The 12,362-nt window shown below is 43.8% G+C and overlaps 1 protein-coding gene across 2 annotated transcripts in view; it reads right to left on the bottom strand.

Moving 5' to 3' along the window:
• Window positions 1-5,931: 5,931 nt before the first annotated feature.
• Window positions 5,932-12,362, bottom strand: part of NEIL3 (nei like DNA glycosylase 3) — a 37,076-nt gene continuing 30,645 nt past the window's right edge. For both annotated transcript variants that reach the window (XM_053660007.1, XM_037146532.2), the window contains 2 exons: window positions 7,372-7,546; window positions 5,932-6,319 (listed from right to left, as the gene is read on the bottom strand). In XM_053660007.1, coding sequence (XP_053515982.1) covers window positions 6,137-6,319; window positions 7,372-7,546 — 358 coding nt within the window. In that variant the 3' untranslated portion in view covers window positions 5,932-6,136. The remainder of the gene's footprint in view (window positions 6,320-7,371; window positions 7,547-12,362) is intronic.

Consider the following 12,362-nt stretch of genomic DNA (forward strand, 5'->3'; position numbering starts at 1 on the left):
CAGGCACAGAAGTAGTCCCTCAGTGAGTGCTGATGAAAATGAGGATAACTGCAGAGAAACAAATATAAAATACACATAACAGAACTAATTCACTGTGCATGAAGCTCACGGTTCTTAATTATATGAAGTCTGTCCAGAAAAAGTCCAGCCATTGTCAATATAAGGAGAATGATTTGCATGACTTCAATGTAGCCGGACAGCCAAGGAGAGTGGACTGAAATGCACGTGTGTGAACAATGATGACTTCACTGTACTAGTCAGTGGGGGCGGTAGATGTTGTTTAGTGAGCGTGTATACTGTGTGGCTGTCACATTCAACATGAGTGAGCAAGTAGGTCAATGAATCTGCATCCAAGTTTGCATTAGGCTTGAACATTCCTCTACAGATACTATACAGATGACTCCGAAGGCCACAGCTACGGGCGACTGGTGGTTGGAACCTTCATCACGGTGTACCCACTCATGTCTCACGCAGGTCTTGGTGAAACATCAAATCACCCAGGTGGCTCAGCCCTGCTATGGCCCAGGTTTGGCGCCCTGTGACTCCTGGCTTTTCCCAAAACTAAAATCACCTTTGAAAGGGAGGAGGTTTCAGACTGTCGATGAGATTCAGGAAAATACAACAGGGAAGCTGATCTTGATTGGGAGAACTGTGTGAGGTCCCAAGGTGCCTACTTTGGAGGGGACTGAGGTGTCATTGTCCTGTGTACAATGCTTCCCATGTATCTTATCTTCTTCAGTAAATGTCTCCACTGTTCACATTACATGGCTGGTTACCTTCTGGACAGACCTCGAATGTTTATTAACATCCATCCATCCATCCACCTCCTCGTCTAATCCTGTCATCCTTGGTGGGCCCATAGATACAACAAAAACTAACTTCTGTTGAAAAATGCAGAACTTGTGCTAAATGTGATTTCACATGAAACAAAATCTTCAATGCACATGTTCAGGAAATACCTCCTAGAGGTTTAGCATCGTCGGTGATGACAGTTATTTCTTGTGGAACCGCCTCCTCCGGAGGTTTAGTCCCTACCGTTTTCCCGTGGGTGGCCCCCGGCGGAACCTGAGGTCCCATTGACCACATCCACCTGGGAGATGCTGGTCACTGAGTTCATCTGACATCACCCCTGGCAGCACCTGCGCACCGCGCAGTGCATCTGTTTCGGTTTTAAGAACGCTTGATTTAGAACTTTGTTTTTAAAATTCAACTTATGTCTCTTAATTCTGTTTCTCTAAGCCTCTATGAAATCAACGTAATTCTTTTTCCTCTCGGCCCCTCAGATTTCCAACAGTGGTCAGCACGTTCTGTCTAGCATGTTTTCTCTAGTAAAACAAGGGATAGGAAAAAGAAGGCTGTTTTTTTTTAAATTTAAGAAAGGAATACATGAGTACATTTATTTAAGTGCAACTATACATTTACTGCACATGCCACCGTTGAGATTTTTGTCTGAATACAATCTCAGACAGAAGAGGAAATATGGAAATCAATCTAAACTAAGAATACAACAAATAGGAATGATATGCACTCATGACAGGAATCGTCTTGATTTCTCTACTATCCTGTTTCATTCAATCTTCAAATCTACAGGAGAGTTCTGTTGGTTGGAAATACCCTTGCTTTCACAGCTGTTGCTCAGAGAACCACACTCGTGTGAGCATTAGGAGTGTTATCAGGAGAAACGTAAACTGGCAGCGTGTCATAGCACGTTCAACTCTGTCCCTATGTGTTCCATGCTGACACTCCCACCCCCACCAAGACAGAGCAGATAAACCTCCCTTCCAACTTGAAGTCTCCCTGTCTGATAAGAAATGGAGTACTTGAGCCTATGCAGCTGTTCAACAGCTAATTATCTGCAATCATTTCTGATTACTTAATAGGCCATGGTAGGATGTGTGTTTGCTGCAACGTTGAGTTTACACATTAGGCTTTAATGTGCTGATACGGTTAATTGTTGTCTCTCTGCTGCCTGCTAACAGACCATTCCTGAAAATGAGACCATATCTCAATGGGATTTGCTTGTTTATGTTAAATAAGTAATAACTACCCACTCAGATCCTAGACCCGGTGTTTACCATTTGAAGAATGCACTTTTTAATGCTGGATCATTTCTAATGCATTTCAATTATTCAAGTTTGGAGAAAACGAGTTATTAAACGAATGAGTCAATAACCAACTCCACTACTAGATTTAACATTTTTCCTGCTCTGTACAGTTTCCTAAATTGTTTTCTGCCGTGAAGAGCCAAGTAAATTCTTTTTAAATGCTGGATGTAATAACACGATAATGACAAAAATATACGCATATTAGAAGCAGCTAAGTATTTGTTCGTATGTAAACCAAAATGCCGAAGTTGGTGACCAGGAGTGACAGAGGTTCACACGGAAGGTGGACATGGACTTGTAGGGAGATTGAAGCTGCTTTGCAGGCTTCGAGTTTATGACAGCATTTAGCCCAAAAAGGTAGGGTGTGGTTTTAAACATTTAGAAGGCTACTTTGTTGTTGGCTCTCCATAAATTTGTGTTTCTGATGGCCAAGTGGCTGTGATGTGTTCCAGTAAAGTCAGGGGTGTCCAACCATGTGGTGTCTCTGGGCCACATTTGGGGGAGAAGAGCTGTCCCGGGCTATTATTTATATACATTGTGACACATAATCACACAAAAAAATCTCATCATGATTTAAGTAAATTTATGATTTTGTGTTGGGCTTCATTCATAGCCACCCTGGGCCGCATGAAGCCCACAGGGCTGCAGGTGGGATGCCCCTGCTTGGTTCCCTCCGTCTTCCCCGTCAGAGGGTCTATTTTTTCCTTCCATCACTTTTTCATTTCTCCATCTCTTGTAAACTCCCTGTCGTTTTCCTCCCTCACTGCTCTTTTATTAGAAAAGCCAACAGGATTCAAAGGATCCAACTTATTTCAATCACCAAAGCCCTTGGCCCTCATTCTTCAGCTTCCAAGAACAATAGGGTTCTTGCATTTCGGGTGCTCCAGGCCTTGGTTTGCCTTGGACGGGAGATGGTTTGATGCAGGTAGATATACAGATCTTCTATCGTAGAAACGTACACTCGAAACCTATACGATCCCATCATCCAGTGTCAGCCCCGTAAGTTTAATTAAAAACACGTGAGAAACAAAACAAAGTCGAGTGCAATGACTAGGACCCCGTGGACTGCTTGGGCCCATCACTCTGGACACGCGTGATCCTAAGACCTGCTTCCCAGAAACTCTGTCTACACCATGTTTCCCCTTGCTTAAGGCCATAGTCTCAGTCTATTAACAGTCGATGATATGACCTCGTATCTCTGACACCTCGGACGCACGGAGGGAGAGTGTGGGACTGGGAGAGTGTTCACAGAAAGAGTGATCGAAAAGCCCCCAAACCCGGCGGTAGGCACTACATCCACACACCTAACGAGCGCTACTGCGGTACCACTCCCCACAGAACGTGAAAACTTGCCACCTCACAGGTCCTCAGACCTCTCTGTCCTTAGGCCAGAGTTACCATACGCATCGTATCTGCACACGCTATACTAGACAGTGTTAGACGCGTTTTACACATTTCTCATGTGTTTTAAAGACATAGAGGCAACGGTACTTTCTATTCCTTTAGCTATTTTCCAATTCAGGTTTCCTGATTGCTTCTTGAAGACCTGACTTTCCATCTGGGGTCACTTCCTGTGACATTAACTAGGGGATCGTACTTACAATCGCTGCTTTAAATCCTTCCTTGCTAACGCCAGCGTCTCTGTCGTCTTGGGTCAGTCGGCTGCTGGTCTTCTCTCTGGAACTGGGTCATGTCATCTTGGTTCTCACGCTGCATAATTCAGAGCAACTTGTGAGCACTGCCAAGGGCAGCGGTGGAGACTGGGTTTGGTATAGTCCCCTACAGACCGTGGAGGTTTGTGTCTCAGCAGGCAATTGCTTTGGTTGGATTCAATCTGCAAATTGCCTTGGGCGGCAGAAGGAATCTGGGGGCAGTTCTTTCATCTGTCATCGCTCTGTTTTGTCTGCCCCACCCAAGCATGTGTGGCTCGGGGGTGAGTTGAGGACACTCTGGGCTGACATGCAGAACTCAGGGCTCCCCCCTCCAGTGTCTCCTCCCATGTGCTGGTGGCCTAGTGGCCCAAACTGCCTGCTGGCTCTTCAGGCCCTGAAGACAGTGGGCTTCCCGCTGTGGTTTCCTCCAGCCTGCTGACACCGACTTCCCGCTGCCCTCGGGATAAAAAGTATAAAAGATGGGGAGCCACCTCCAGCTGCTCCCTTTTCTCAGCTCTCACCTCTCTCCAGAGCGGGCCTGCTCTTCTTCCCTCTCCAGGGCTGTTTTTGATTTTGTCCAGAATCGAGACTGGGGTTCAGTGGGAGCTTCCTCTACAAGGGAAGCAGACACCTCCTTGAGATTCCGATATTACGTTTTGTTAACACTCAAAAATTAAGTTTGGAAGAAAGAGATTCTTAAAACGCCCCATCCTTGCCCATGGCCGAGTGGCTCAGTTAGTCGGTGTCGTCAAGGTTGTGAGTTCCATCCCCAGTCAGGGCACAAACAAGAAGCAACCAATGAATGCATCAATAACTAGAACAATAAGTCCATGTTTCTCTTCTTCTAAAATTCAAAAAACAAACACACAAAAACACTCACCCTTTCTAACCAAGATCCTATTTTGTCTGCCCATTTGGTTCTTTGAGGCTTCTCAGTACCATTTTCTTTACATAAAGCACATGCATTTCTTACTAGGTAAGCATCTAGGTTTGTCCTGTTGAAGTTGGTTGGTTCACTTGCCTATTATTTCCCTGTAACTACTTTGCTTATTTTCGAAGACTGGCATATATGGCAGCCTGACTGGACACAGGCCTTTCCCCTCCTTGTCACAGTTACTTTGCGGTTTCCTTCTGAAATCACGCGGTGAATGTCACGGCATGTCACTGAGCTCGTCCAGGGCCCAGTCTGGTGCCTGGTCTGGCCCGCAGAGTCACTGCCCTGTTGAGCTCGTAGGACAGAGACCGCTGATCTCAAGGTGGTTCTGACGGTCTCTTTGGGGTGGAGTTCAAGCTCATGTGAGACTAGGAAGCAGGCTGTGGCCTGGCTGGTGACCTCACCTGTTGCGAGTTTCTAGAGCTCTGTTCAGGGACAGAATGGAAAGGGATTCAAGCCAGCTTCCACGCCTCGGCTCTCTTCTTTTTTTTTTTTTTTTCCTTTTTAATAGATTAAACCACTCTGAACAGAATTTTCCACAAATATACAGAAATACCTTAAGATGGACGTTCTTTTCTTTTGCAAAATAATCATATAGTTACCTGAACTAAATCTGAAAGGGAAAAAAAATAAGTTAAGACTAGGAATAAAATACAGCACATTATTGAGCTTTTGAAGTTGACTTAAACATTAATAGATATTAAAATCAAGATCAGAAAATTTTAAATTGACTTTCTTCTAAGGATATACCAACAATTTGTTTTTTATCATTTTTTATTAACATTTGAATACCGTTGTCTCCATTTTCCCACCACCACTCCCCCCCCTCCTAATTTCTACTCTTAAATGTTACTTGTATATTCTGAGTCACCCTAGATTTCCAGGAAAATGCATTTGAGATAATAAGTGTTGGGCACACCTCCGGCATGCCACAGGAAACTGATGTTTGTTGAATAAAGTGAAGAAAATATCCTTTTCTATTAAGGAGATCTTACTTCTTAAATTTTATTTAAGAAAATAGAAAATACCTTTAATCACATATTATGAGTAGTGGCAACACCTGAGAAAATTATTCATTTCAAGCAGAATAGCTTATTATTTTATTGTACTGTATAATCCTCTCCTAAAAGAAATAATTTCTTACCCAGGGAAGTTACAAGAGACCAAGTACATACTAAAAATATTTTATTGTCATTAATAAACCCATTAAATATACATACTAAATGTAATGTACTATACATTTGATAAAACACAAATAGCATTCATCAGGTAAATTAAAAAAACATAAAATAGAAAGATGGCATACATTAAAAAAAAGTTTTCCAACGTTGCAATAACTTGATAAAGTGCCACAGATACTCTACAACCTTTCAGTTAAACAAAAGGGGGCTAAACATGTAGTTTGAAGAGACGACACGTTAGATATGTCACAGGAGGGGAAAAGATTAGCATCCTGGAGGGATGGTCATTCCTGGTCCACTTTCCGCCCACTGGAAAAAATTGCACTGGTTTTCCTTACCCAGAGGACATGCAAAAAACGTCCTCCCGGTGTTAGGCCCCATCTTCAACACTGTTCTCAGGACGGAGCGCTGGCCGTGCTTGCAGAGTGGGAAGGACAGGTCTGCCCACTGCGGGGACAAACGGGAAGATGGGGAGTTTAGAGGGAGGTGAGAGCAAAGCGGGGCTGAGCCTGGGCACCTCTGGGTAGTGCCTCCTTCTCTTCATTCCCATCACTGTTCATCTGACATCGTAACGTCCGCGCAGGTCATTGGCTGTTATGCTTTAAAACGCTTAGATCCTACAAGAAGCATCTCTTTCAGTTTTGCTGGAATCACACAGAATGTTGCCATAACTCTGAGCATCCCTTTATCTCACTATAAAGCAAACACCAATGTTTCTGCTACAGATGTTTTAGTTAAAACCACTCAGATAGAACAACTCTCATGATTCTAATACTAAACTTCCTTAGACTCTTATGAAAAGAAGGAATCCAATACAGAACCAGTCAAACTAATTTATGCAGATTCTACTGTATTACTCTTACTAATTTTGGCCTCAAGACAAGTATAAAGCAGGCTGGGGTATTATTAATATTGCTAATAATATTTTGTCCATTGCATCTACAAAAGCTTCCTGAGAAGGCAATCCATGTATTAGGATGGAGTCCATCGTGCGAAGGGGTGAAGATCTGAAATCATTATGAACTTTTCCTGAGGAAGATACCATGCTGAAGACATCCTTTCCCTCTTGATAAGGCCCGACAGAAAACTGCTCCAGCACCGAATCAGGTGCGAATTTCCTTTTTTCAGTTACACACCTGATGAAGCAGTTGAGAAACATGTACCTCTACTCACGAGAGCCACACCCAGAACCGAGAAAGAGCAAATCGTCTCAATTTTTTTGGCCACCTGGAAAATACACTCAGTATCTTTGTCTTTGTAAACCAAGGGCTACACTTCTACACTATGGTTGCAAATATGAGACACTCTCCTGATACAGGAGCCACTATTTGATTCATTTTTTTGATAAACCTTGAATTTTAACTTAGTTCAACATTCAGGCTTTCTATTGAATGGCTATTTAAAATGTAAAGGTAAAAGGGAAAAGAATTTATTTGTTACATTTTTGTAACCTAAGTATTCAACTACATTGGAGCAAGCTTGATACATTTTACACTTACTTCAAAAAATCCACACTGTGCTTCCCTAGGCAGAGGACACGCGTAGAAGCATCTGCCCTTGTTCCCGCCGTCCTTCCTCACCACTCGGAGGACGCAGGGGCGGCGGTGTTGACCGCAGCGAGGGATGTGAGCTGCCGATGCACCAGCACCGTCTGTCCTGCTAGTCTGAAGTTCACTGTAACAACAGGTTACAAAATAACTGCAGCGTAACAAGGCTCCTCACCCCGTGTTAGCATCCCGCCCGTGCAATGAAACTGTATCAAAAAGTCAAAAAGTGGACCCCGGTCAAGTCTAGGTAACTACACAAACTGCTAAGTCTTAATTCTTGGTTTTCCCAGGAAAGACTCATTTACTTCCAAAGCAATCTGTAGACCTAAAGGATGTCATTTAAATTTGTCAAGCATGAAAACACAGCTGAATTATGCATGCAATACGTCCAACGTTGTAAGTTTTCCTTTGTGATCACTGGTTCTTCCCTTACCCAACATCAGTGTGATGGCTTTTATTTCCTCTAAAATATTCCTAAGGCCAGCTGCCCGCTCCCACCCACACAGTAACTAGACTGACAGTCTCCTCTGTTTTCTCACCGGTGGCAAACCCTCGGCAATGGTTCTGACAAGGTCAGAGAAGTCACTCTTTCTACTCTCCACTCTGCAAACAACTGTGTATGCTTTCCTGTGATCAAGGGACTCTAATTGTTGCAGTCCTGTTTTGGCAAGGAACAGGCGGCCTGGCGGAGCAGAACCGAGTATGATGTGAAGCAAATTGGGAAGCTTCCTAGACGCCCCCCCCCCCACCACACACATTAGGTTCAAGAGCACCTGCTGGCTCTTCTGCACAAAAGGCCAAGGCCAGAGGCCCCCGCCCTGTGGCTGTGTGAGCAAACCTGCTCTTTGAAAAGAAGCTCCATGATTACTTTTAACCTTTTAGAATCTGTTGCATATTTTTAATAATGCCCTTATGTAAGGGTCTTTTTAATAAACTAGCTGAAAAGAGAAAGTGCTCACATTAATTAAAACCAGCAGTCTTTAATATCCCTATTTTGTAACTTTTTAATGATAAAAAGATTCATCCTTTCTCATGCTTTAAATTAATTTCTAAGGAACGAAATAGTGTTCTTAAATAAAATTTTAAGAATACTTTTAAATCAAAAGTAGTCAGTTCCCCATTCCTAAACTAGATGCTCCTCCACTTTTTTCTTTTTTTAATTTTTATTTTATTATGCCATTGCAGTTGTTCTATTCCCCCTTCATTCCCCTCCACACTGCACCCCCCTCCCCCACTATTCCCCCCTTTAGTTTATGACCACGTGTCTCAAGTTTTTTAGATTCTATATTTCCCATACTATTCTTGCCCCCCATCTATTTTCTACTTACTGTCTATGCTACTTATTTTCTGTACCTTCTCCCCCCTTCTCCTCCTCCCACTCCCCTGTTGCTAACCCTCCATGATATCTTCATTTCTATGTTTCCACTCCTGATCTAGCTGTCCTTTCAGTTTGCTTTTGTTTTAGGTGTGGTCGTTAATAACTGTGAGTTTGCTGTCCTTTCACTGTTCATCTTTTTTATCTTTTTCTTAGATAAGTCCCTGTAATATTTCATATAATAAGAGCTTGGTGAGGATGAATTCTTTGAATTTGATCTTATCTGAGAAGCACTTTATCTGTCCTTCCATTCTAAATGAAAGCTTTGCTGGATAGAGCAATCTTGGATGTAGGTCTTTGGGTTTCATGACTTGGAATACCTCTTTCCAGCCCCTTCTTGCCTGGAAGATCTCTTTTGAGAAATCTGCTGACAGTCTGATGGGAACTCCCTTGTAGTTGACTGTCCCCTTAGCTCTTGCTGCTTCTAGGATTCTGTCCTTCATTTCAGATGCTCCTCCACTTTTGAGGAACTCATCATAATTCAAAAGATTCTAAGTCGAAAAAGCACTGAGCACACCTCCCCTACTGAACAACACAGCTCAGCCTATCACAAATGGGCTCAAAACACACTCGCCAACAGCTGGCCAACATCAGCTGATGCCAAGCCTGTTCTCTAATAGCGTCGACTGTCTCACGGAATTTATTATGCGTATCTCTTTTGCACCATCTGAAAGCTGAGAAACTGTGAGTTGAGCCACAGTGAAGTCAGGCACAACTTCATCTGTGACCTCCATATACTTGCCTTCTGATGCTGCCTGGAGGCATCGTATCCAGTGAAAATGTTCAGAGATCGTCCCCTCCCCCCGATTCGTTGAGATGTCGTTGACATAGATCTTTCGTTTGTGATGAAATTGGTTTAACCTTGTTTCTAAAACGGATGCTTCAATGCGCTGCTTTAAGCGGATTGTGTCTGGGATGGACTCCCACGTTCTGAGGGGCCTCTCGGAAGCCGTCTGGGCCGGGAGCATCGCTGAGGAAATCAGGACTGGGACATTCTGCCACAACTTGTGTGTTGGTAAGTTTTTCAGGGTGGGAAACGGTGGCTGATATTTTAGAATCCCCAGTAACGCCAGCCAGGAAGAGGGAAGCTGAGAGGCAACACACTCTTCTTCGCCAACACCCGCTCTATTGTACCACCCCAACCCCCTGAAGACAGGACACAGTCAAACTCGAACTTCAAGGGAAGCTCAATAACAGGATGGTTGTAGATAAGTCAAGAGATTCCAAAATTGGAGCCAGTGGGTCATCAACAGAGCTTTTAAATTTTTCTTTAAGTAGGAAAACAGAAGATTAAAATACTAACAGAAAGGCATGAAATGATGCTCTCGTTTTTAAAAAGGGCACATGGAAAAAATAGTTTTATCTGATCTTCTGAAGGTTGCTGTTCGAGATAACTCCTGGCGCATTTTTCTGATCCACCTGCTCCAACCTGGAGCCCTCCGGGGTCCTGGCAGGTGGGAGGGAGGTGAAGGTGGAAAGGAAAAGGCCCCGTGCAAACTCTGGGTTCATCACCTCTGTATTCCACTCCGCTTCTTCCTCGGCATAAAGTTAAGGAGGAGAACCCAGCCCCGTGCTGTCTGATCCTCATATCAGAGTGTGGTCCACCGACTGGACGCACCAGGGTCGGGAGGAAGCCCCCAGACCTACAGGAGTGTCAGCCCCTCCCCGGAGCCCTGGTGGAACCGGAGTCCCCATGGGAACAAGGCTCTGGCTAATTCACCGTCACATGAAGGTGCACAGAACCGAGTTAATGTGACGAAGATACCGATGCCACCTGTGATCACACGGGCTCCCAATATGCACAGCGAACCTTCATGTTACGCCAGGAAACATTATCCGACACAGGTAAATGTTACGATTAACTGAGGACATCTTGGTCCCTCTTTGTTTCTATCATTATTTTAAAAATTTCCAAACTGCAGCACAGCATTTCCCTAGGTAAACTCTTACTTTGATCACGAGGATTATGAACGGTCTTTCAATGTCACAGATCAGGGTGGGCCCATGTTTTCCGACAACACGTACTTTAGGTTGGCGGGTCCCACGGCTCGTGGTGGTGCAGCCACAGAAAACAAGGCAGCCACGGGGAATGGGGTTTGTCCCAAAAATACTTCATGTGCAGGAACAGGTGGTGGGCTGGATTCAGTGCTGCTGCTGTCGTCATTTGCTTGGCTAGAGGTCATCGGAACCCACTCAGTGGACTGGGCCCCAGCCCAGAGCGTTGCAGGTTTGATTCCCAGTTAGGGCACATGCCTGGTTTGCAGGCCAGGTCCCCAGCAGGGGGCGCATGAAAGGCAACCACACATTGATGTTTCTCTCCCTTTCTCCCTTCCTTGCCCTCTCTAAAAATAAGTAAAATATATTCTTAAAAAATTACAAAAATAACCTAGAGCAATGGTTGGTACACAAGAGATTCTCGATAACTACTAATTGATTAATAAATAAACAGCTAACAGAGATCAGATTAAAACTATTATTAGGAAGAAGGACATTATCAATTCCAGGTTTGTAATTTTCAAATGGATATTATTTTTTCAGTGATCAATTTAACTGATTTTACATTGTCCAATTTTTTTAATGAATTCGTCTCATTGGTTGTAAATTCTGTGGTTCAGCAGTGTTACACGAATTAAAACAAACAACCGGAGGTTGAATGACTCATCCTAGAGGGACCCCGGTGGCTCTGAAATCCTTGGGGACTGAAGATTCTCAGAGGTGACCCAGAACAGGTACAGTGTCAGTGCGTCACTGGTGAGCACGAGTAGAACATGGGCTACAACCCTGACGGCCACAGACTGGAGAAAAGTGGGTGGCTCTGTCTCACCCATCTATACGAGCCTCAGCATCAGCCCGGGGAGAAGTTTAACCTAAAACACACATGTGCTTTGAAAAACGCATTTCCGTGTTTTGCTCTGTATTTACAATAACGGGAACCAAGACTTAAAACTGTATCTAGCATTTACTCTTCGCTGCTTAAAAATGGGTTCAACTATCTAATTAATGATCCAGTAGCTGGATAAAATTCAAGTACACCTAAAGATCAATCCGAAAAAGATGCCTCCTCGCCATGTGTTGATGAGATCAGTAATTAAAAGTACTAAAGGCGAATTAATTACCCTATAATTATTAAGGAAAGACTAAGCTGGTGATCAGCTCTCTGAGTGGACCACCTGCTCTAATTGTATTACTCGGCGAGCTTCCCTGGGCATCCTGTCCACAAGATGAACACTGCAGCTGCCGGACAGGAGAAAAATGAAACAAATGACAGTCATTGGCAATTTATTCCTGGGGAAGTGGCTGGGTGCAGAAGGGCTGCTGGGTAAGCCTATTTCATCACTTGACATTTATTTTGCTAGTTGATCTTGACCGATTTCGGAGGCTCGGTCCTGGGATTCCTGTGTTGCCCACACACAGGGCTGCGGCTTTCTAAGTCATGCGTGTCCTGTGACTCACCACGTGACCCTATTACTAACGGCTTGTGAAGAAACCGTTTAGAGTTAAGGTCACATTAATGTTTTTTTTTTTTAATTTTTCAAATCCCTATTTCATTAGTTCAGTTGTGGGAGAT

Source organism: Artibeus jamaicensis, unplaced genomic scaffold (assembly GCF_021234435.1).
Source record: "Artibeus jamaicensis isolate MK-2021 breed Jamaican fruit bat unplaced genomic scaffold, CSHL_Jam_final scaffold_833, whole genome shotgun sequence".
NCBI classification, from domain to species: Eukaryota; Metazoa; Chordata; class Mammalia; order Chiroptera; family Phyllostomidae; genus Artibeus; species Artibeus jamaicensis.